The sequence below is a fragment of the Lasiosphaeria miniovina genome (assembly GCF_030549165.1).
Source record: "Lasiosphaeria miniovina strain SMH2392-1A chromosome Unknown B0T26scaffold_9, whole genome shotgun sequence".
In the NCBI taxonomy this organism is placed as follows: domain Eukaryota; kingdom Fungi; phylum Ascomycota; class Sordariomycetes; order Sordariales; family Lasiosphaeriaceae; genus Lasiosphaeria; species Lasiosphaeria miniovina.
The window spans coordinates 1478175-1502420 of NW_026848228.1; the positions used below are offsets into that span (position 1 = coordinate 1478175).

At 55.8% G+C, this 24246-nt stretch overlaps 8 protein-coding genes across 8 annotated transcripts; 4 read left to right on the plus strand and 4 right to left on the minus strand.

Annotated features, from left to right (window-relative positions):
• Nucleotides 1-1284: 1284 nt before the first annotated feature.
• Nucleotides 1285-4982, plus strand: B0T26DRAFT_866030 (pyridoxal phosphate-dependent transferase; the record flags this gene model as incomplete). The annotated part of the gene is made up of 9 exons (XM_060447812.1): nt 1285-1615; nt 1695-1855; nt 1938-1974; nt 2044-2421; nt 2482-2896; nt 2954-3203; nt 3276-3584; nt 3684-4576; nt 4638-4982. The coding sequence occupies 9 exons, from the start codon at nt 1285-1287 to the stop codon at nt 4843-4845; spliced, it is 2982 nt and encodes a 993-aa protein (XP_060289660.1). The 3' UTR covers nt 4846-4982.
• A 4101-nt stretch (nt 4983-9083) lies between these two features.
• Nucleotides 9084-9438, plus strand: B0T26DRAFT_735523 (uncharacterized protein). The gene is made up of 2 exons (XM_060443245.1): nt 9084-9232; nt 9292-9438. The coding sequence occupies exons 1-2, from the start codon at nt 9156-9158 to the stop codon at nt 9389-9391; spliced, it is 177 nt and encodes a 58-aa protein (XP_060289661.1). The 5' UTR covers nt 9084-9155; the 3' UTR covers nt 9392-9438.
• Nucleotides 9438-9822, plus strand: B0T26DRAFT_735524 (uncharacterized protein). The gene has a single exon (XM_060443246.1). It carries the CDS (start codon nt 9487-9489, stop codon nt 9784-9786), a length of 300 nt encoding a protein of 99 aa, XP_060289662.1. The 5' UTR covers nt 9438-9486; the 3' UTR covers nt 9787-9822.
• Nucleotides 9823-9838: 16 nt separating this feature from the next.
• On the minus strand, nt 9839-10457 carry B0T26DRAFT_538177 (uncharacterized protein; the record flags this gene model as incomplete). Its single annotated transcript, XM_060435555.1, has 1 exon — nt 9839-10457. A coding segment is annotated over one exon (619 nt), but the record flags the coding sequence as incomplete, so codon positions are not given.
• A 4749-nt stretch (nt 10458-15206) lies between these two features.
• On the minus strand, nt 15207-16199 carry B0T26DRAFT_659791 (uncharacterized protein; the record flags this gene model as incomplete). Its single annotated transcript, XM_060438980.1, has 1 exon — nt 15207-16199. A coding segment is annotated over one exon (993 nt), but the record flags the coding sequence as incomplete, so codon positions are not given.
• A 1493-nt stretch (nt 16200-17692) lies between these two features.
• On the minus strand, nt 17693-19238 carry B0T26DRAFT_538193 (uncharacterized protein). The gene is made up of 2 exons (XM_060435556.1): nt 18886-19238; nt 17693-18828 (listed from the first exon to the last, which is right to left on the minus strand). The coding sequence occupies exons 1-2, from the start codon at nt 18920-18922 to the stop codon at nt 17981-17983; spliced, it is 885 nt and encodes a 294-aa protein (XP_060289665.1). The 5' UTR covers nt 18923-19238; the 3' UTR covers nt 17693-17980.
• Nucleotides 19239-21104: 1866 nt separating this feature from the next.
• On the plus strand, nt 21105-21719 carry B0T26DRAFT_660122 (uncharacterized protein; the record flags this gene model as incomplete). The annotated part of the gene is made up of 2 exons (XM_060439001.1): nt 21105-21305; nt 21390-21719. The coding sequence occupies 2 exons, from the start codon at nt 21105-21107 to the stop codon at nt 21717-21719; spliced, it is 531 nt and encodes a 176-aa protein (XP_060289666.1).
• A 158-nt stretch (nt 21720-21877) lies between these two features.
• On the minus strand, nt 21878-23543 carry B0T26DRAFT_659307 (S-adenosyl-L-methionine-dependent methyltransferase; the record flags this gene model as incomplete). Its single annotated transcript, XM_060438938.1, has 3 exons — nt 21878-22067; nt 22151-23052; nt 23286-23543. 3 exons carry the CDS (start codon nt 23541-23543, stop codon nt 21878-21880), a joined length of 1350 nt encoding a protein of 449 aa, XP_060289667.1.
• Nucleotides 23544-24246: the final 703 nt, after the last annotated feature.

Below are 24246 nucleotides of genomic sequence, written 5' to 3' on the forward strand. Positions count from 1 at the left end.
AGGTCAGTCTCGTCTCTATTCCAACGGTTTATTCCAGCGGTTCTCCGGCTTGATCAGGCGGACTGCCGGGAGGGCCAGGTAGTTGAACCAAGCCGTGATAACTGGTGCCGTGGCGCCGTTGATACAGGCCGAATCCATGTGCCGGGCTCGCTGGGTCCGGATTGAGAGGTCCCGGGCTAAGAAGCCCCGTAACTACTTCGGTCTTACGCAGTCCGGCTTCCCTCCCTCCACGGCTAGCCGGCGGGCGAACTCCCGGACCTGCGCATGCGTCCGAGGCAAGCCGAGAGGCCTTGAAAGATAATCCACTCGGCCAGCCGGGCCTCGGTAGCATGCGCAAGGCCCTGCATGTGTTGGAATGCAATATGGCGCGATATGGAGCGATTTGTGGCCTGCCAGACGGTGGCGAAGAGAGGACCTTGGAACGCCAGATTCCAGGGCGCCGCGCGCCGCACCGAGATGCCTTCGCGCACCATTTGCATCGCCTGCAGCATTTTCAGTTCGTTTTATCAGGCATCGTTCGAAAGAGCACTCAAAGAGCCGTCGTTTCCAGTAGAAATGAAGGAATTTGGCCGTGTTTTAGGGAAGTTGCCGTGTGTTTAAGAAAAACAGGCCATCACATAGTAAGTGCATGGTGGCTTGCGCAGGGCCAAAAGTGGGCGCGGCAAAAGTGGGCGTGGCCAAAATAGGTATGGTCAACGTACCTTGCTTTGGGCAACAGCTTAACTCTATTCGCTTTGCGGCGTCGCTGAGAGAAGCTGAAGCGGCTGCTAGATACCGAACGGACGGTCATGAGCCGCATGTTTTGGGTTAAGCGCTTTTTCTCGCGGGCAACGTGCAGGAAATAGACGGGATTTCAGCTAGCCAAACGTTGCCCAATCCGGCGCCTCTAGACTGATTCAGCCAAGCCCAGACCTTGCTTGCATGAGCTCCCTGCAGCACCCAGCAAACCGCCCTATACAGCTGGAGCACAGCTTGAGCTGGCGTTCAATAGTCCTGAGCCGACCCCGCCATTGAAAACTACGACAACAACCTACTCATGCATCTATATCCAAATCATCAATTCCCTGCTGCTCGCCGCCGGCAAGCAAGAGCCGGGAAGCTTCCATTTGCAAGCCACCTGGACAGAAACGCCATGGCGGGAGAAATGCCCACGAAATCTATAAGTACTGACTTTTGACACTTGCAATTCCTCTTCCCTCTGGCCGACGAATTATCATAATTACCTATTAACCAAGATCGCCATTAACCAAGATCGCCAGTGCACTACTTCACCCTTTACGTACCATGGCCGAGACCAACGCAGACGTGCTTGCCCATGCCAAGGTTGGCTCGTGGTTCTTGGGCCCTCGGGCCGAGAACTTCTCGGTGCTGAAAGAGCTGTTCAACCACGTTTTGGATGACCAGGCACGAGCCCGCAAGAAGATCTACACGGACGATCCCGAATTCATCACCAATGACATGAAGAATCTGAGCACGTACAAGGATGGCCTCGCAGCTCTCGATTTCCACCTCAGGGACCTTTCCGACAACCTGTCGGCCACCTCGGTTCCCTTTTGGTCGCCTCGGTACAATGGCCACATGAACATGGATACCGCCATCCCCGGCATCATTGGCTGTGAGTCTTGCCCGTCGTCGCCTGTCTGCCTACGTTGCCTGTCTCCTACGTTGCCTAGAGCTGACTCGCCTCTCCAAAGACATGTCTGCCATGATGTACAACCCAAACAACGTGGCAACCGAGGCCAGCCCCTACACCACCAAACTAGAGAGAGAGGTGGGCGTAGACCTCTGCAAGATGCTCGGCTACAACGTCTACGAAAACCTCGGGCTCCCGATTGCCTGGGGACATATTACCTGCGTACGTTGATAATTTCCTTCCTTTGTCAAATCACAGCGCTGGCCTCGCTAATCATTTCATGCTTTCATGCTTTTCCTCGTAGGGCGGATCTGTTGCCAACCTCGAAGCCATCTGGGCGAGTACGTCCTCCATCTTCTCTTCTATCTGCCGAATGCCTCCCTTCACTGCCCTGACCGTTTGATTCACAGTCCGCAACCTCAAGTTCTACCCGCTGTCTCTCAAGCTCGCAATGGAGGAAGGGGCTCCGCTCCACTTCCTCGCCCACGCAACCCCTGCATTTGAGGTGCTCACCTGCAGAGGCACAACGGACAAGTTCCGAGGAGAGAAGAAGAAATTTACCGACCTATCAACCTGGGAGCTGCTGAATTTGACGCCAGATACCGTACTCGAGATCCCAACCAGGCTGGACAAGGAGTACTCCATTTCTCCCGCGTTCCTGCAGAGCGCCCTCCGTGACTATCTCGCCCAAACTGTTGGCAAGGATTATCTGGAGAAGAAGTTCGACATCAAGCCCGGCAAATTCTTTCTCAGTGCCACCAAGCACTACTCGTGGCCCAAGGGAGGAGGTAAGGTTTTCCCCGACTCAGCTGACATGTCCGCACCTTGTGGCTAATATCGCATTCAAGCCATCACGGGCATCGGATCGGCCAACTTTGTCGACGTTGCAGTCGACGAGGACGCTCGCATGAACATAGAGGACTTTGAAGCCCACCTGGACGAGTGCATCGCGGGAGAAGACGAAGGTGGATACACCCCAGTCTTTGGAGCCGTTGCCATCATTGGTTCCACGGAGCACGGCGCCTGCGATCCGCTCGAAGACATGCTCAAAGTCCGCACACGCTTCCAAGAACGGGGCTTATCCTTTGCCATCCACAGCGATGCTGCGTGGGGCGGCTATTTTGCTTCCTTCGTGGGCGACATGGACAAGTTCATCCCTAGCAAGCCGCTGTATCTCGTCCCAGCCATGACGCTTTCTCCTCACACCGAGGCCCAGCTGAGCGTGCTCGGTCTGTCCGACAGCATCACCATCGACCCTCACAAGTATGTCACACCCACACAAAGGCGCCGAGAGACTTGCTCACTATCGTTCCTAATTAGGTCAGGCTACATCAACTATCCATCTGGCGGTCTCTGTTACCGCGACGGGCGCATGAGGTACCTCGTTACCTGGACCAGCCCCATCGTTTTCCACGAAGGCGACGCCCTCGAGAGCATGGGTGTCTACGGCGTCGAGGGCAGCAAGCCCGGCGCGTCGGCAGCCGCCACATGGCTGACTCACAAAACCATCGGCTTCCAGGAGGACGGCTATAAGAGACTGCTAGGCGAGGCCGTCTTCACTTGCACCAAGGTTCGTTAACCCTTTTCCCGAAATTATTGGCGCAAAAAAAAAAGAAAAGAAAACGACTAAACAGACTTCCAGCTCTACTGCTACTGGGCCACCATGACCAAAGATGAAGACGACTTCCTGGTCGTCCCGCTCATTCAGCTGCCTAGCGAGAAACCGCAAGCAAAGGGCATTAAACCAGCCGACCCCGAGGACTCAGAGGACCGGACGAAGCGCATTGAGGCTGAGAAGGAGCGAATCCGGAAGAAGATTCTCGACGCCAGAACTGAGGATCTTGTCGAGGACAAAGAATCGTGGGCCTTCCTCGCAAAACTTGGTGGCGATCTGATGATCAACGCCTTTGCTTGCAACTTCAAGGTCGACGGGAAGCCAAACACGGACGTGGTAAGTGCATGTTCGACTCGGGGCTTTGCTCCGTCAGTCTCAGCCTAGTACTCAAAAACGAAGTGAAGATGACCTGTGGGTGCTGACAGCCGGACCCAGGGCGAGGCCAATTACCTCAACCAGCGCCTCTTCCAGCGCCTGTCCATCTCAGCCATGGGGGACCTAGAGAACAAGAACCCCCCAATAATCCTCACCTCGTCCGTGTTCGGCGAGAAGGCCTACGGCAAGTGTCTGTCGACATACAAGACCCGCCTGCAGCTCGACGACGGCGCCTCGCCCGCGCACGGCGACCTGCGCTTCCTCGTCAACGTGACCATGAGCCCGTGGCCGGCCGACTCGGACTTCCTCGGCGGGCTCGTGCAATCATTCCGCGAGATCGCCGAGGAAGAAGTGCAGCGGTGCGTCAGGCGCAACCGCCTCTCGGCCGACGTCCACGGCTTCATCATTCAGGGCGGACTGACAGGTGACGAGGACGCGCCCGTCTACCTCACGCACATGCCCATGTTCTACAAGGCCAACCACCGCTGGCAGGTCATCGTCAAGGCCGTGCTCCCGCGCGAGGTGCGCGCGCTGTACCGGGACCTACGCGCCAAGAACCCGGACAAGTTCTACACGGCGGCCAACACCGCGCCCGAGTTCCTCGACAAGCTGCTCTCCAACGCCGCCGGCACCGAGTGGCGCATGGACGAGGGCGTGCCTGAGGACGGCGCCGAGCCGCTCGCCAGGTTCAGGCTCAGCAGCGTGCAGGTCGTCGTCAAGGAGTCCATGTCGTTCAAGGACCTCGACCAGACGTACCCGGACAGGATGCCCTTCTACCTGTACGGCAGCCGCGCCGAGATACATATTGATCATGTTCTCAAGACGACGCCCAACGCCTTCGTCAACTCCGATAGGGTCGGGCTGAACGTAGCGCCCGAGCTGACCGACGAGCAGCTGAGCAAGGGCCTGATCGCCGTGCTGGATACCGTGGTCGAGAAGAGCCTGCAGCCTCTGTAAGGATTTCCCACCCTCCCTGTCCCCTTCTTCTTCCGTGCTAACACAAAGCGCGCTCAGACCTCTCAAGGGAAAAGAACAGGAAGTCATCCTCGACTCGCCCGGCCTGTCTCTTGTGAAGGGGAAGGAGCACAGGGTCTCGATATACGAGAGCTATGAGGACTCTAAAAGGGGCAAGGCGAAGATTGCTTCAGGAACTATCACGTTCCAGGAAAATGTCTTTGCGGACTGGGCGATGACTAACATGGACGGCGCCGACGCCCATTAGGACTCAAGTCGAGAGGTATAGCTTGGTTATTTGAGATGGGTAACATGAGAACTTCGGCTCGGTGAGTCTCAATGTTTCCCGCCGCGACCCTTGCTTGTTATTAGAACAATCCAGAATACCAGCCCCAGTGTCTAATCAAATGTCTACATGGTCTCTATAAGAGTCTATTCAGATTGCCTAAAGGACTGTAAATACTAATTACTACTGTCTTAATTGTGAAAATTTTATGGTAAGCTTGACACTGTGGAGGTTTGCTACTTCAGAGGGTCAATAGGTATTGAGCAAGAGACCGCCCGTGTGTGCGTGGAAGATGGCGAAATAGCGTCAGACAAACTTGCCGTGGAAAACCCCCTTACGAAGAGCAATCTAGCTATTGGTAAGAGTCTGTGAACCTACGTACCAGTTGACTCTCGGAAGTTGGCTGTCAGGCTTGGGCAGTTGAACTGCGTGTCATCTATGTTTTGGGAAATCACTTGGAGCGTACACGTGGCTGTTTGTCGCAGAAGATGACTCTTGTTCGCATGTCGTCACGCAGAGAGAGAGAGAGACAAACATGATATTGCCCGTTCTCATATAAAACGATGCGAGCTTCAGAAGTTGGGACTAAGCTCAGCAGCCTTTTGAGCGTGATTATCATCCCATAAAACCAGAGTTTCCCTTTCCACTTTCCACTTCCACTTTCCACTTCCACTTTCATCTTTTTCATCTTTCCCCACCTCACACTCACTCGATTATCTCCATGTGTGGAAGAGGCAACTGCACCACGGCCAGGTGCGGACATGAGTGGGTTGACTGGCTCTGCTGCATCAACGGTCGGGTAGAAGGAGACAGAAATTACAAATATGCCATGTTATGCAGGAGCCCAGACAGTGGCCTTCCGCTCCTGGGTTCGCGAGACCTGTACTGCCCTAAATGCCGCCTACTCGGCAATGACTGCTTGTGGGAGTGTTGCGTGTGCGGGCACAAAAACATATGCACTCTGGCCGGCGGCGACATCGAGGGCCAGGGCCGGGGGGGGCCGGGCGGATCATCGGCAGATGATTTGTTGCAGTTGAACAAAGGCATCGCCTGCGAGGGACCGGGATGCAAGGCCCAGGTGGCTGCGTTTGTCAGGGAGATGGCGGGGCCTGCTGACTTGCGCGCGGAGAGCCAGAGGCTGGATCAGCGAGAGGCGGGAGAACTATCAATATCAGGCCAGACTCCAACATCTGATCTCGTCTTGATTAATACCACGGAACCGCACATCTTGTGTCAGGATTGTGATTTGGAGTGTGATTTGAATCTTCCACGTAAGCGAGATTTTCCTATTCCCGCTCACAACCCTCTCTGATTATCCATCTCCCTAGTTTCTTAATTACTGATGTGTTTGCTTGTCCACAAAACCTCCAGCGAATATTTCAAGTTCAAGCCCGAAGAAAAAGGCAGCAAAACGTGAGAAACGAGAGAAACAAGGTGCCACGAGCGGCGAGCTCTTTCGATCACCCACATGTAATAAGAAGTAACAAGGAAAATTTATTTAACGAAGAAAGTACATGAAACCGATTTTGCCAATGGTTGCTGCTATGAGGTTGGGAGGACTATTTGGGTTGGTTTCTATGATGAAATATGGATGCGTAAGGTCGTGACAATGTCAAAACTGTTCTGGTGGATGGGCATTAGAGCTCCGGGCATTCAAGCAGGATTAGAGTCAAGTTGGCACACGCTGTTTTTGGGCCCCCTTGGCGTTCTACGTCAATTTGATTTCGAGTTACCGCCTAGGGTTTTTGCTCAGTTCAGGTAATTACCTAGTAAAATCTGCATTCGGCTTCGGCCAATCGTCTTTTACAAAATGAGTACAGAACTTGCTGTTGTGGTATTACAAACCACTCGACTGTTAGGTTTGTCTGTCCGTAAGGGAGCACGGGCTCCACAGGATGCTGGGGTTGGTAATTATGAAGATAGAACAAAGGGCAAGCTCCTATCGCACGGGTAATACAGTCAAATCGGAATGCCACCCAAAGTATATGAGTGCAGTGAATGTGTATTGCTTGCTTGGAGAGTCAAGCAAGAACTATCTAAGACCGTGGACACGGTCATCGTATATATCTAACTGTATAACCAATCAGAGTTCTTCCCTTACAGTGCTCAGTGCCTCCGGGGCGCTCAGTCTTCCAAGACGACTGAGCTCTCAATGGTAGCTGAGCACTTCCCCAATTGGCTGCCCCTCCTGCTCAGTGGGTCTTCCCAATCTTGGCGGCCGAATGCACTGAGCGCCGCCTGATTGGCCGCACCGAGCTCCTGCGGGGCCCGGCCCGCCCGCTTGTGCTGCCCAGTCAGCAATCGGCTTCCAGCGCTTCCTGCAGACTTGAGCCAGGATCGTAACAATTCGTAGCACATTGCTGCAGCGCTCTGTAAACAAGCAAGGGATCTAGACCCTATAGGGAAAAACTGGATTACTGGCTTCAAAGCCCGGAATCCCGCCATTCGATCCAAAGTCGGCAAGAGAATGGAAGCCGCTTGATTTAGCGGCTTTACTCCAAAGGCTGTTAACTGGTATTTTGATATCAGGGAGAAAGAGTACGGCTGGATCAATCCTCGGCTTACCTTCAATGTCGATAAGGCCGGCATTATGGCGGGCTTTGGTAAGAAAACAACGTCTATTATCTCTTCTATTACTTATTCTAGACAGGGCTTGATTCATTGGTACTAGGGACCGTAGAGACGAAGAAAACCTACCTCAAAAGTGACCAAGGCCGCGGCTGGTCCACCATGATCGAATGCATCGGTGCTACGGGTACTCTACTTAACCCAGGCATTATTTTTAAAGGAAAGACCTTCAAACCTCCTGGTTTGAGCGGACGATGCATGAAATCGTGCCCTGGCACTTCGTTACTACTGAAAAAGGGTGGACTGACACCCAGATTGCAATCAGCTGGCTTGAGGATGTTTTTCTTCCACAAACCGACCCCCTACTCGAATACGACAGCGAAGCCCGGCTTCTTCTTCTCGATGACCACGGCAGTCATACTACTGTAAGAGATAAGTCCTATACGCTCCTTGGTCTAGTTATCTCATAATATATATATAGGACGAATTTATGACGATATGCTTCATCAACAATGTATATCTATGCTTCCTACCGTCCCACACCTCTCACGGCTTACAACCACTTGACAACGAACCTTTCAATGCCGTCAAAACATACTATAAACGTGAACTAGCCAAACTGGCTAGTATAACTGACGCGGCACCAGTTGACAAGCTGAACTTCATTCGTTGCTACAAGGTAGCAAGGGAGGAAGGATTCACAGAAAGACAGGAAAAAGACCCCTGAGACCCCTGTGACCCCTGTGTTTACCGGAGTCCCTGAAGTCCCTGATACCCCGACTACAGGGCGTCAAGTTATGGATCTGAGCAAAGGAAGTAGCCCGAGTACTAGAAGGAAGTTCCAGAAGGCAGCCCGGGCCGTTGACAAGCTTCAGATGGACCTGGTTCTCAAGAAGGCTCGTATTGAAGCCCTTGAGGCTGAATTGGAGCGCATCAAGCCTAAAAAACGAAGGAAAATTCCTAACCTAAATAAGCGATTTATTGACTTAGGGACTATTTTACTAGGTGGCCAGGTTGACGCAGAGCCTGAAGCAGAGCCTCAAGCAGAGCCTCAACCTGATGAGACGGAAGAGGAAGAAGAGGACGAAGATGACGACGATGACGAGGCTTTGCCGGCAAGAATGACCCGATCTGGCCGTGCAACACGAAGGCCGGCTCGCTATGATGATTGAGCATGTAATTGCCTATATTTTGCTACATTTGGCTCGCGAATTGTTTCAGAATTGACTGCATAGTCGTTGTTCAGATATCTACTATTTTGGTGTAAAAGTGGTGATCGAGTGGGGGGGGGGGGGGGTGATCGGGTGGGGGGTGGGGGATGGTAATGTCTTCAGGTCGAGGTCTACTGTAAAATGGGGGAGGAACAATACTCGAAAATTTTTCTATTGCTCACGAGACTCATGCATCCCAAATTAGCGGTGCCGAAGGAACGGATGGTCACCGCAGACCCGGGTCTCGGTGCCTGTGGCCTGGAGCCGGGATTTTGGCTTCGCCAGAATGTCAGCGTAGTCAGTGTGGCTCAAAGCCGGGATCCTGTGGCGGGGTTGCCTTACACATGTCTTAGTCATGTGGGCCCTAGCCCCGCCGAGGAGTTCTCGCCCACACGTTTTGTAGAGAGATTTCCTCCTCCTAGAATTAGTTCTCCAATGCACACATTGTCCACCCACACAGATCCCGGTGTAGCCAAGGATGCCTGGCGCAACTGGCCGCAAAACCAAGTCACAATGACGCACACAGCAGTACAACCTACAGCAGAGTGCAGCCAGCCGTGCAACACATCAGATTATTATAATACACCCCCGTAAGCGCCTACCGCCTCTGCAGTTTGGTCCTTGAGACTTGGCGCTTATCTAAAAATAGCCCACCAATTATTAGCCTCTACAGGCGTATCTTTAATGCCTCTGACAGTATAAAAGGCACATGGCATCCTATCCCTCCTAGCAGTATTCTAGTCTCATAACGCAAAGATGATCGAGCCGACAAATCCCCCCCCCCCCCCCCCCCCCCAGGCGAGACAGAACCAATGAGAATTTTCTAACAGCAACAAAAAATATCATGCACCGGGGTAACGAAATGAGCCGTCGTTATGGAGCTGATATTTACATCGTATTGCGTCGTAAAGGTCGCTACTACGGTTACTGTTCCACTCAGGATACCTCTTTCCCAACACCACCTATAGAAATTGTATGGATGCCAGAGTCCGAAGCCTGCCGAATACTTACTTTAAACAGGATAAAACTTACCCTTTGCCAGTTAGAAGAACGCCGGCGAGCTTTGAGCGACAAAAGTGCAAGTCGTCTGAGGTTGAGGCAGCTAAGGAACTGTCAGATAGCAACCAATTCTATAGTAGGGTAGTACATAATGACAAGGAAACTTCAAGGCCATATATGGAACTTGCTTACTTGAGTGCAGGTTGTAGGGGCCGAAGTGCGTATGCTGCGGCGCTTGCGCGGTGGCTGGGTGACCTCGTCCTTGCCCTGCTTGGCGTCACTTCCCATAATAGGAGAGCAGTTCTCCTCGTCGCCGGTATCGTAACTTCGACGACGAGCGATGTTGTTCTGAAGGTTAGCCCGGTCTTGGCTGGCGGACGACTGCATGGATGGCTCGGTATTGGCCACCTCACCCGTGTCGTTCCGCTCACTGTCCGACAACCTCGGCATGCTTGCCTGACTCTCCTGTACTTGTGGTAGCACGACAGAACCATCCTCACGCTGCTTTCCTCTGTCGCCTGGAACCAAAGTACGGTAGTCCTCTCCGAGATTGGTAATACAGTGTCCGCCAACATCGCGCCGAAAGTCGATCCAGTCTTGGCTGTCGGGTAGATGCAGAGGTAGCTTAGTATTGGCCAGCTCGGGCTCGTCGCCCTCGCCTCCCTCGTCACTGCAAAGGGTGCCTTCGCGACTCCCGCTTCTGGCTAAAGGAAGATAGTCATTAGTATCGCCTATCTCGGCAGGACGTTCATCTTTACGAGGCAGGCTATGGCCGTTCAGCGACTCTATCTTGCCGATGTCGGAAGAGCCACCAGGTAGAATTTTGGGATAATAGAGTAGGTTTTCTGCCTTAGCTTTGGGCGACTTGGCGTTTCGAAACTGGCGGTATATTACAGATAGCCTAGGGTGCCTGTGATATCCAAGACCCTGACGACATGATATCCCTACGTAGTTGGCTTTACGGCGGGATGCCGGAACTGATTGGTCCCTCTCTGCGTATAGAGCCATAAGCGAGGCAGACAATAGCGCTAGGGAAGAGTCTAGGCTAGGAGACTGCTGCTGCTGGGCTGATACGGATTTAGAATCCGAGTCGGCTCCACCGGAGACCAAAGGCTCCCTGGTGTCGCTATCGCCACTGGCACCGGGAGTAGCGTTAATATCCTCGTCTGCTTAGGCGTGTTAGCGTAATAGCCCACCTCAGGGATAGGAAAACTAGGCATATACCAGTGCCAGCGGCGTAGTTGGATTGAGCGTTGTAGCGCGCAGAGCAGCCGGAAGCTCCTCTAGTGGCGGGAAAGTAGTATCGGACTGTGACGGCGGGGCTCAGCACCTACTACCGCTGCACCACACCTTCCAAACGGATGCCAGAATTGCAAGCTGCCAAGCTGCAATCTGTAGTTCGTTATAGTATGGTCATGCACCCGTAGGCCTGCTCACAGCGCCTACGGTACCGTGCCGTGACACTGACCGGCCGTCGTCGGAGTCGCTACAATCGGACTCGCCTGTAAGAGAAGGCAGGTACGCCGGATCAAGGTGGCCACAATGCAGGTAAGGAGGTGGGCGAGCAATGAGTAGTATTGGTGTGAGACTTCAACCTAGCCCTCGCAAAGGAAGGTGGGCGAGGGCCACTGTTTATATACGTGCTCAGGGGCTCAGGCCCGGGGCGCCATGGCGTGGCGTAGTGGCTTGTGCCAACTGGCAGTTTTCCGGCCAGTTGGTAACAGGTGGTGAGCGCGCACCCTGTGCGCGCGGCTGGTGTTTGGGGTGTCCTTTCCTTACATCGCCATCGCTGATTAGGACTGCATCGTCCACTAAGTTCCCGGTACTACCACGTCGAGCATCGTGTGAATCCTGCGGTAGCGGCGGATGTAAGGGAGCCTCAAGAATAGCTGTAGAGGGATCCCTCTTCCGAACCAGAAGGCGGCGACTCGCTGGCTCGGAACCCGCCGCCACAGAGGGGGTGTAAAAGATCTGGCCGTCGAGGTAGACTGTTGCCATCGCGCTGCCAGTAAAACTACGCCACTGATTTGCGAAGATGTCAAAGGCTACGGGAAGAACAACTCCCGGGAGGATTTGGTGTGTAAACTAGTCATCTTCGTACTTCTAGGGTAACGAGAGAAATATATCTGCGTACGCGAAAATTGGAGATAAACCACAGAACTGGGAAGGAGCCGGACCCAGCCTCCAACTTCCTGTCCGCTTTGCCAATTACGTAAATGCCGAGATAGAAAGGAGACGACCGGAGAAGGGAACCCTGGAAGGACATCGTATCGCCACGAATCATGAACTTGACTTGATGTCGTATGATCCAGGGCGTTGCCGGAGGTCGCCCAGGTTAGCCGCTATAATAGAGGCATATTACCTCCCTTTTACCCACCCCTCTACCTATATGGACTTACGCCTCCACCTCCGTATTTGCCTCGCCGTCAATCCCAAGAAGGCAAGGATCCGCCTACCACGCGCCAGGAGTCCTTATTAGTAGCTTAGAGGCTACGTCATCTTGGGGCCTGCCTCGTCCCCTTATCTATTTTACTGGCTGTTCTTGATGCGCCAGGACCGCCTTCCTCTTACTCTGAAACTGGTCTCTATTAGGCCGAATCGCCAAGGGGCCGTCGTTAGCTCGGTATTCCTATCCCCGTCCGCTGCAGGTTGAATTACGACATGTGACCCAAAAATAGATCGTCGTCGAATCAGGACGCGGATATACCGTTCTTATAACTACTCTCATGTAGGCCCCGCCAAAGCTACGCCAATATTCGGTCCGAATATACCCAACGGGATTATCTAAGTATAGACGGAGACATCCCCAATACGCCAAGCGACGAGGAGGCCTCCTATTTTAGTATTAGACGAGATGGATAACTACGGCATTTTTGTGAGTGGTTAGAAGCTGTAGTCGGAATGAGCCGGAAGGCGAGACGGCCTCAATCTACAAGCAGTAAGGAGTAGGGCTCGGAGAGAGATGCGCGGGTTTTGTCGGGGCGCTGGAAAGAGGGGATGAGAAGGGGTAGGTAGGACACATCCAGCTTACGATATGAGGATGAGAGAGGCGCGGGAGATGAATGCAATGGGGGGATTCAATGGGGGGGAGGAGAAGAGGCAGGGGCCAGAGTGAAGCAAAGAGGGAGGTGAGAAGTCGAGAGTACAAGAAAGGGACCTCGGGGAGGGGGGGCTCTATTTATACTATGTCGCCCACTTTTGAGCCACTTTTGAGCCACATTGTCAAGTCACATACCTGCATATCCCTGCATATCCCTTCATTCGTTACTTTCAGCCCCGATTCCTTTTTTCGGGCTCCCGGACTTCCGAATGCCCTCTTTTTTTTTCCCTTGCTACGGCTGAGTCCCTTACGTAGTACGACTGAACAGACTGTTGAACCAGGTTTCCTTTGTCCTTTTCTTGGAAGCATAAAAGGCCTTCTTTCCTGTATTATTAGAGGGGAGTTAGACAGACAATTCAAGACCCTTCAAGCCACTGTCAGCTTTGATCACGGGCCAGATACTACGAGCGCAGCTGGGCCGTACGAGCACGCGGGTCTGGGGCGGCGCTATACCCGATCGGGAGGGGCGCCTTTCCCGGCGGGTGCAACAGCGAATTCTACATTACAATAGAAATATCGACGGTTGACTTCCATTGGATTGGAAAACCTACCGTGTTGAACAAATCCGCCAGACTCCAGTTAATGGCGCCCTGGCTTGTGTTGTAAATGACTTTCATTTGGCAACTCCACCTGTCTTTCCCGATAGACGGTTGATGTGGCCGCCGTCCCCATGTAAGGAAGGTGGTTCCGAAAAAAAAAAGGAAAGAAAAGAGAAAACCCAGGCTAATTAAATTAGTACACAAATGAGCCGAGTTCTTTTTTGTTCCTTTTAAAAAACACCCCATTTTCCTAGGGGCCCACTCCCCTCTTGTCATATAGCATCATAGGATAGATACCTTATACCCCAGATGCTCCACGTCGATCATCTCCCCACCAATCACCATATGCGTGAGGTTAATATCCGCGTCATACAGACATTCCATGTCCTCGAGGGGACGGTACTCGCCCGGTTGAAAAGCGTGCATCCCCGGCTTCGGTTTGCCGTGTACTGACATCCACCCGTCTTCCAGAAACATGGACAGCCCCTGCGACGTAGAATTGGAATACCCCCAAGCGGCAGCCTGCGGAGCCGCCGCCGCCTCCAGCGAGCGGTAGTGTCGCCAGACGGCGCGCGCATTTTCCAGGGCTGCCTGTCCTGCGTAGTAGCCAGCGGCTTCCCGCAAGCTGGGGAGGACTCCCTTTCTGCGGGAGCAGAATAGACGGTCCCAGTCGTGTTTGCCGTCTGCAATGTTGGCAGAGAGCAGCAGCGCTTTCAGCGGAACCATGTAGGGCGGCGGCGGGTTGGGCTCGTGCTCATCGTTGTCACTGTCGTCGCTGCTGAACAAGAGGAGGACGTCGGGGTCGTCGACAGCGTTGGTCGCGAGAAACGCAGCGACCGTGTCGGCGCAGTCTGCTAGTATCTCATCCGCCGTCGACCTCCGGGTCAGGTACTGGGCCACCATGTAAGCGAGCACCGTCCACACGGAAATCATGCGCATGTTGGACCGTCCCAGGACAAGACGGACCTGCTGGTTGGGCGACAGGCCCATTGCCAGCAGGCCTCTGACCACGCTGGGCTGCACGCCCGCCGCGGCCGAAAGGAGGAGCGACATGCGCCCCGTCCCGCGGGCCAGCTCCGGCCTGGCCGCCAGCTTGCCCTGCAGATACTCCCAGTCTCCGACCTTGCGCGCCACCCAGTGCACGAACGAGTAGTTCTCGTTGAGGACGAGGTTGTCAAAGTTGTAGACCCGCATGACTGCGAAGCCCTCCATGTTCTCGCGGGCCGCGGCGACGCGCTCGAAGGCGTCCAGCCACGCGCGTCTCGCAACTGCGTGCCCCTCCTAGGTGCCGGCGTCCTCGAAGCTAGCCTTTAGCTTCTTGGTGCTGGCTTTGGCGTTGAGGTCAGTCAAAAACCAGAGCTCGGCCAGGTCGACGCGGGCCTTGAGGACCGGCCTGGGGCACAATGCGGTGGGAATTTCCAGCCCGCCGCCGCCGCTGCTGCTGCTGCTGCTGCTGCTCTCCTCCTCCGCCGAGATGATGTAGTCGTGCAGGGTCCTGTGGAAGAAGTCGATGAACACGAGGGGCCGCGCGCGCGACGTCATCTCCCAGCTCGTCATCTCGGGGTCGCAGGCGGCCGTCTCGAGGATCCCCTTGCTGTGTCTGACGAGGGCCTCGGCGGCGGCGACGCGGTCTTGCACTTCCTTGCGCGAGTAGGTGCGGATCGCTGCCGAAGTGGGGAACTCGGCGTCGTCGAGTAGCTCGTCGGCCCAGCTTGCCGCCACCGCGGGGAACGGCGTGCCGTAGCGGCTCATGAGGGACAGGACGCGGCGCAGTTTCTTTCTGTGCGCCGGCTCGATCGACTCGAGCAGCTCCGTGTAGAGGTCGCCGAGCTCGGTGGGGGCCTCGTCGAGCGAGGCCTCCAGAGACTTGACGTCGTCGGTGAGGGCGACTTCGCCTTGTAGCTTCAGAAAGACTAAGTACGCCCAGAGAAAGACTCCGCTGGAGAGCTTGGCGACGCGAGATAGTAGCCGGTAGTAGTCGCGGAGACTGGCAGTCTCGGGCAGGCGCCGCCTGAAAACGTCGTGGCCGTAATCTAAGATGTCGCAGTAGTTGAGCTTGTGGAGGGTGAGCTGCTTGTTCTCGGAAAACACAGAGGTAAACTCGGCGTGTGGACGAGAGCTAACGAGCAGCTTGACGTCCGAGTTCTTTCCCCATTGGTCGAGAAGGGCTTCGAGCGCTGCGTGGTCTTGGCCCGAGGTCCTATTGTTCTGGAACTCGTCGAGGCCGTCAATGAAGATACAGAATCGGTATCCTTGCTTCGGCATGTCGCTGATGAGCCTCTCGAGGGCTTGATGAAGGAGGGCGGGCCTGAAAAAGGGCTTGTCGTGGTATGTCGATGCCGGAGTCGTCTGGAAACTGCTAATTGCGTCCGGGAAGACCGACGGGATCAGCCGCGGGCAGGCTCGTAGAACCTCGAACAGGATCGACCGGTAGAGGCCCTCGAGCGAGTTCTGCAGTCCGCTCTGGCCGCCCTTCCAGGCAAAGAAACGGGCAAACACGAGCTTCTTGTCCCCGGCCCACTCGTTCAGCTTTTCTTGTGTGCGTTTGTGGGTCGAAACCAGCTTCATCAGCGTTGATTTGCCAGAGCCGGCTTTGCCGGAAACGTGTAGAACCCCAGCTCCCTGTGCAAGCCAAGCCTGAAAGTACTGCCTTGTTTTGGTGTGGATTGGCGGTTCCCTTTCGGGTACGTAGCCTCGGTCGTTTTCGCTCTCCGTGCCGTCTAAATCTTCGATTATCCAGCGAAAGGTGCGAGCCTGGGGGGCCCGGATCTGGTCCTCGCGGAAGTAAATCGAGTCAAAGTATAGCTGCGCCAGCACTCTTGCCTCGGGCGTTCGCTGCTCGCAAGCAATTAGCAAAGCCCTACGATGGGCCTCGAGCTCGCGAGTTTCGCCGGATTGCCCGTTGGTATCCGCTAACATTTTTGCCACTTCATGCTGCAGGCTCTTCAGGTCCCCGGTCAGCTTGGTTTCCATTTTATTGAGCTGGGCGTGGACGAGCAGTTGTCGGTCGCTAAAGCTGTAGTTAGCTTTCTAGACGCTGTGACTGTGATGTGTGCATATGCAAGGAAAATGCGTGGTGGATTGCTTGAGGAATCTAAGGAAGCTATCCGCCCACAGGCGGAATATTTATAGTAGAGGTATAGGGGCTACTTTTCAGGGCTCAAAATGCCGTCTAAATAGAAGGGCCATGCGGGTTCACCCCCTAGTCACACGGCGGTTTGAGCCCTGACAAGTACGCCTGTGCCTAACACATGATGACGTTGTTTTAGGGCAGGGTCATCCAAACCTCAGCAAAAGGCTCAAACGGAGAACGATTTGTGAGCGTTGGTTGTCAAGTGATGTTGCGAGGCTGGCTATTTCGTCCTTCCTTGCTCTGGCCTTCAAGGCTAGTCTGAGAGCTTGCAACGTGCTGGCTTTTTCCGCGGTCAGACTGTCGAGGATGTCCTGAAGCCTGATCGACGTGTCGCTGCAGTCCGCAGCCAGATCCCGGATGGCGTCCTCGTGTTCGTTGAGGGTGGCATCATGCGGCCCTCTGGAACTAATACCTCTCTCTCTCAACTTGGCTGTAAGGTTGCGAAGGTCGCCGGTGTCACTTGCCAACCGTTTGATATCCGCCGTATGACCTTCTTTGGATATTTCTTGGACTGCGCTGATGATTCTAGTAGAGAAATCAACGCATGCAATAATGCTGGATGCGAGACTGACAGCCGAGAATGGATCCATGGCGATCACTCGAGTGTCGTAGTAAACAGAATATATTCGAAGCAGGGGCTTAGGGGAGGGGGGTGTTGGAGATCAATATGGGGCAGCAGGAGAGCGAGGGACGTGGCCGAAGGAAGTGGTATACGAGTAGGAGGTCGGGAGCCCACAAAATCCTGCCTATCGAGTCCAAGGAACTCACGAGGCCGAGTGCGTTGTGCACCATTAGGTGCATTTCGGTACTACGTGACAATATATTTGAATATATGATGCAGCACCGATTTCGGGGCCGAAGCTCGAGCCAAGGCCGAATATGAAGCAGATACAAAATAAAGAGGGAGCGTGGCATGTTGGATTCAAGAAGTATCAATGGAGTAGAACAGCGGCCGAAACCACAAACGGAAACACCGTGACCAAATAATCTCCGAATTATAAAATAGCAGGTGAAATGAAATCGTATCTTCTGCTCTAGGACTCATTAACTATCTAATTACGATTCACCGCCCAACATGATATCCGATATTCCATGGTGACAGTCTTTGAGCCGGGGTGCCCCAGGTAAGTTCCCATATTTAGATCATGTGCCTTACTAACGACTTTTGCCTTCCTATGGCTCGCCTTTGGGATGTTTTGGTGGGTTTAGTGAAGTCAGAGCTTCCCCATCTTCACTGGAGCTGTAGCAAATAACCCGGCCAGAGAAGCCTTTGATAGGTGTTTCCAAGGTAGAGGCAGGCCTATAGGATTGTACATACAATAGATTCTAATAGCTATTACCTGCCTTGGCAAAAAGTCTATCGGGCGAACCGTGAGCCATTGAGGCATGAAAAGCTCCCCGCAAACAAACATTCAGGACTAGGACTGTATTCCGTAGACGGGCAACTGATGCCCGTACACTTCTCATATTTCCCCATCCTCAACATCGACGGCGCGAGTCACTTCTTAGTACAGGTATTGAGGGCAACCTACGATCCCGCACAATGTCGAGAAAGGTGTCCTGGGGGCTAGCCTCCCCCACAGCGTCCCCTGCACGCTCTCAAAGACTGTTCTTGACTTCCGGGCGCTCGTCCCCCCCCCCGCACCGACTTTGAAGCCTCGTTCATCCGTATCTGTACCAATGCCTTGACAGATTCCCTGAAGGTCTTTCTGGCCCGATCGGGATGATAACGAGCCCCGAACGCGAAGCTCTCGTCCTCTAGCAGCGACGCCACACGCTCGCCGAACCACGACGCCGAGCCCGGGCGGATCACGTCGACGAGGTCCGACATCAGCGTCTGCGCAACCTTCATGCCGGCCAGCTTGGCGTCGCGGTCCTTCACCGGCGGCTCGAAGACGTGCGCCAGGCTGGCCAGGTCGCCCTTGACGAGCTGCGGGATCCGCAAACCCACCAGCTCCATGGCCAGCGCGTCTGAGAGGTCTCTGGAGCTGAAGATGGGGGGCGTGGGCTGAATCTGGTTCGGCTTGGGCAGGTCTGGCGGGGCTTGTTGGCTTCTACCCGCGGCGACGCCCCGCTGCCGCTGCTCCTCCTCCTTGGCCTGCGGCACGCTGTCCACCTTTGGCTCTTTGAGGACGAGAACTGCCACCGAGTCCGCAGCCGAGTCACTTTGCAGTTGGTATTTCTCGGCACATTCCACTTCGGCCCAGCCCTCGTCGAACTTCTCTTCGTCGAGCTGTGACGAGGGGGTGAGCCCCGTGGCTTCCCTTGCCCCTGCCCAGTCGCTGCACTCGGACTTGGTATCGTCGTCGTTGTCAGAATCGACCCTCGCTTCGGACCCTCGGGCAACGTGCACGGCCAGGTCGATGAGCTCGGGGTCATCCTCGCTCGCTTCGTCGACAACCATTATCCATGGCTCTGGGAAACATGTGAGCGGCTGTTTTCGACGGGGAACGAGTACACAAGGAGGCTCACCTTTCTCAGGGGCCCCTGGCCCGGTGTTGTCTTCCATGACGGAGGGCGCTCTTTACTCCTTGCCTAGGGGTTTGGGAGTGCAAGTGCTGCAAGAGCCCAAGTGCTGCAAGAGGGGAGATGTGCGAGATTGGCGGGCGCGCTAGGTATATGGGAGGACTGTTCCGGGCGTGGGAACCGACTACCGGCTTGGTTGACGTGTTGCCGGCCTGTAATGCAATGCGGGAAAGCTTAAATGCCCTCCTTTGTTCTCCTTGTGATCCACGGTCCCGGGTCCATTCTTCACATTCTCTGCGCACTAGTAGCCGAGCCGAAAGCTAGGTTGGAATATGCTCCAACCATTTGCGTAAGAGCTGTCTAAACTCGCCAAATAGTTGGAACATGTTAATTATTTATTGGGTAACTGCCGTGTCGACTCAGATGCAGACAGGTTCCAGCAGGCTGGCAGATACAAGGTTGTAAAACACTCCTATTCTGTTTCTGTTTCTTTGCTAGCATGTGGTTGCGAAGTAAGGTTGGAGTGGCCTATCAGTTAGTCCCTTTCCAGCAAGGGTGGCAGAGATGGCACCCAAATGAGTTTACATATCTCTAGTTGGAAAACCGACACGGGGAGACCTAGAGGCTCTCCACCGAGTCCAGAGACGTCTCTTCCCGGTCGCCATCGGCTCGCACATGCAATGTCGCGATTGTCCAATTGACAGGGAGTCACTTCGCGGCAACTGGTTTCGCGTTTTGTTTCGCGTTTTGTTTCGCAAGTTAATATTTTCTTGGCGATATCCTCAAGGTCTAGGTCGACTAGAAGCCGGGGAAGTGTGCATCTGTCAAGCAGTAGCATTTACAGCGGGGAATTTGCATCGCCAGGGTACCCATCCCGAGCATGGTCGTCGCTCCCGTCCCAGGAAGTGGCTTGCTGGAGTGGCCAGCCCAAGACCTTCCGGGCATAACCGCTGCGCAGACAATTACCGCACCAATACGGGAACAAAAGCGAAAGAAGATGTACTCGGCTATTTACTCCTTTTTCCTCTAAAATCCGAAATGGTGATATGGTAAGAGTGTGGTGCGAGATGAAGGCAAAGCCATCTTCACGCCCCGTTGACAAGAAATTACCTTCAAGTGGGGGAGAACAGGACGATGCTGTTGGCCCTCACAAGCGAATCTTACCGTACGTGCCTGTTGCTTCACTTCTGTACAAGCCGTAATGTAATTATTACATACGGATACGGATATCCTCCGTCCAACAGCGTTAATTCCCCTACCCCTCACCCAGCCGAACGGCAGGTGGGGGGGGAGGGGAGGCTGGGGTACCCATAGGTGTCTCGCTGGGGCATCCTGGGAGCCGAGCGATCGCCACTGCGCGCACTTTGCGCTCACTGGGATGGAAGGAAGGGAGCGCGCGCGCGCGAACGCTGCGCACAAACATTCCCCACGTGTGGTGCTGGGGGGTTTTGGCCGATTCACCACCACCAGAGTGAGACACCACGCGGGAGGAGGTGGATTAACCCATGCCATGCCATGCCATGCCATGGGCGCAACGCAATGGGACAGTCCCCCGCCCGCCCCTCCCCCTCCCACTCCCAAGAAAACCCGCCGTGCTGGCCAGGCCTTGCTTGCCCTGGTCCCTCCCCCCTCCCACTCCCAAGAAAACCCGCCGTGCTGGCCAGGCCTTGCCCTGGTCCCTCCCCCCTCCCAAGGGCGCGGTTTATTATTAGTTTAGCGATGCAGTGCTAAGCTAGCATCATGGTAAGACAACTGAATGGGGACAAGAGGACCGCTGTACAGTGCTTGGTATCTGTAGTCGCACCACTCGCTCACTTCCTCACTCGCTCACTTCCTCACTCTCACACCTCCATACCATACCATACCATACCATAGTAGCTTCAGACGGCTACCAATCTCACACCCATGCCATAGCCAGCCAAACCTCAACACCACTGTACACACATACACATCTCCGCTTGTCTCCCAGGTGCAATGCCGTCGATCAAGCGCTCGGCGTACGCGCTGCTAGACGGCGGGTCCGGGCCGCGGACCCAGCCATCGCCGCTGTGGACCAAAGCGCTGGCGGTGCTCGCCGGGCTAGTCGTCGCGGGCCTGAGCTTTGCGCTGGGGCGGCACTCCGCAGCCTCAGCTTCCGCTTCAGCTTCCGCCGAGCGCGGTTTCGCCCACGTTCCACCGGGCCTGTCGTGTAAGCCACCCAGCCAGCCTTTAATCCCTTCCGTCTAATGCATCTGGTTACTGATGTCCGGAATATAGTGGAAACGGCGCCGCACGTGTTCGTGTACAACCGCACGTTTGCAGAAAAGTCGGCCGCGGCCGACGCCGCGTGGAGCGAGCTGTTCCCGCGGCAGGCGGGCTACTTCTCGCACCCGTCGCTGGCGCCGCAGCGGTCGACGTTTTCCGTGTTCCACTACCTGCACTGTCTCGTACGTCTGTCCATCTGTCCATCCCCACACCCTTAACCCCCCCCCCCCAAAAAAAAAAACTGACAGCAGTGTAATGTACCACAGAACGGCATCCGGCAGGGCTACTGGGCGGTGCACTCGGCAGCCGTGGCGGGGGAGAAGTTGAACGCCAGCAGCCTGCCGATGATGATCTCGGCGCCGCACGTGCGGCACTGCATCGACCTGCTGCGCCAGAGCCTGATGTGCAACGCCGACCTGACGGTCGAGGTCAAGGACGAGGCGGCCGGTGGCGTGCACGGCTTCGGCGAGGAGCACCGCTGCGTCGACTGGTCGGGGCTCGTCGGCTGGACTAGCGCGTGGGAGACGCAGACCAAAGAGCAGAAGGAGCAGGCCCAAAAGCACGGGGGCGAGCAGATGCATCACCACCACGATTGACGGGACAATTGGGCACGGGGGATGGTTTTACTTTTCTTAACATGGTTTTTGTTTTGCTTTATTCTACTCTGCATCAGGCCACAGACGGGGTATCAGCGTTGCGGTTTTATGCCAGTCTTTTTCACATCCCCGACGTATCTATGGCGTATCATAACTCTTTACTCTGCCGCTGCCGCCACCGCCGGCGCAGGCTCCCAGGTAAACTCGATCAGCCCGATGGGCGACGCGGGCAGCTGCACGACCGACCTGAGGCGGAACCGCGGGTCTGCCTCGGCCACCAGCCCCGTCCACTCGTCCATGGTGCGCTCCTTGCTGTTGAACATGGCCATCATGGCAATGTCCTTGCACCTGCACCCGTGACAAACCAGGCAAGGGAGTCAGCAAAACATGCATGTCACGGCAAACGATGGCTCGGCGGTGATCAAACGTACCTGATTTGCCGCTCTTCGTACAGTGTGGTGGCGCCGGGCGGCGGGATGCTCAGGTCGTTGATGACGACGCGCGCCCCCGGCTTGAGCGCCGGGATTAGCTGCCGCAGGATGCGCAGGCAGTAGTCGTCAGACCAGTCGTGCAGGATCATGCGGAAGAAGTAGGCGTCGGCGCTGGTGACGGGCTGGGGCGTGAAGAAGTCGTGGCTCTGCAGCGCGACCCTGTCGGCGCTGCGGGCGGGCAGCTCGGCGCGGGCCTTGTCGATGACGTCAGGCAGGTCCTGCACGATGACGTGGAGGTCGGGGTGCTTGTCGGTGAGAGCCACGGCGAAGGTGCCGGCCGAGCCGCCGACGTCGACGACGGTGGCGCCGTGGCCCAGCGCGCCCCAGTCGTAGGCCTCGAGCGCCGCTGTCGGCTCGAAGCCCGGCATCGTCTGCAGCATGCTCATGGCGCTGGCGAAGCGCCGCGCCCGCTCCGGGTCGCCCTTGAGCGTCTCGAAGAAGGGCACGTCGGTGCCCTCGGCGAGGTTGTGCGCCGTCTGGTTCGGCGGCCGCCCGCTCTTGGCGGCCGTGGCGCCGTCGGCGGCAGCCCCGCGCCAGGCCGTGTGCGCCAGCGCCGGCACCACCTTGTGGGCCGAGGGCCACATGTCCTCGCACACATTCCCGACGAAGTCGTGCAGCACCGGCACGTTGGCTAGCATGGCCGACGTGGCCGAGTGCGCGACGTGGCCTGGCCGCGGCCGCACTAGTAGGTAGTTGGTCACGGCGTGCTGCACCAGTCGCGCCATGGCGTCCTCGTCGGCATCGCACCGCCGCGCTATCTCGGCCACTGACACCTCCTCGCCCACGGCCAGCTGCGCCGGGATCTTGTACCGGTACAGGGCATGCAGGCTGCAGAGGTCGTACTATATTATGCGCGCCCGCGTGCGCGTGATATCAGAATCAGGCTGCAAGACTGGTATCCACTAGTGGGCAGGCAGGAAGGCAGGCAGGCAGGCAGGCAGGCAGGCAGGCAGGCAGGCAGGGAGGAAGGGAGGGAGAGGACATGCGGAAGCAAGGGAGTATAGCCGCGGACGGAGGTTCACGTTGCTTGCCCAAGACCGGACCGAGGCAAGCTCCAGATAACACCAAGACATACCGCATGGCCAACTTGGTTCAGCAGCCACCCCATTGGCCCCAGGAGCAGGGCGTTCAGCTCGTCCAGGGCTCCGAGGGCGGCGGCCAGCTGCTGCTCGACATTGGGCGGCAGCGGGAGCTTTGGCGGAGCGCCCGGGGCGAACGACGGGCTCGGCAGGCCATTCTGCTGCAAGTACGACTCGATCGAGGTTGTGTGCTGAAGGATCGCAGCTGCCAACTGCACCGTCCGCGGCTGATCCGGATCCGGAGGGGCGGCCATGGTTGTAGGCTAAGGTGCCTATGCGGGCTGCTTGCGAAGAGCTTGGTAAGAGCGTCCGGCTGTAGTTACAGGACCAGAGGCACGTTGCGTTTGCTCTTCTGCCAGTATCTCCGGCTGCAACCGAGTACGTGTGTGTGAGCGTGTTTGTACTGTCCTGTATGCGGCAACTGCTGACAATACTTTGCACAGCTACAGCTACCAACGCAGTCAGCCAGAGCCAATGCATGTGCAGCAGGTAATAGGTTGCAACCAGGTAGACTGGGTAAAGTCTGCAATAGGAGCCAGAGGGAAAGTGAAAAGAGGGGACGGTGCTTGCTAGCGGTGGTGTGAGTGAGTGCGGCGCCGCGTGACGGACTTTGCGTGTGTCCCGGATTTCCTTACCTAGGTCAGGTAGGTCGTATTTCGTCCCTCGGTGCGAGCTGCCGGGATGATAGGCTGCCGGAATGATAGGTCCATTGGGACGACTGGGGCACAGGACGATGCATTTAATAGCCGACTAAGGAGGGCTGCTAGATGGTGGACGCTGGATGCCCAGCTGGAGCTATCTCACCACCATCCAAACCCACCCTGATGGCAATTGGGGAGTATTCTTGCACCGGCAACATCCGCCGCGACCGGGTTACGACTCTCCACAGCTAGAGAGCAGAGCTGCTCAAGGTGCCGTCCAGGCTTGGAACGAAGTAACCAAAGAACCGGACTGTGC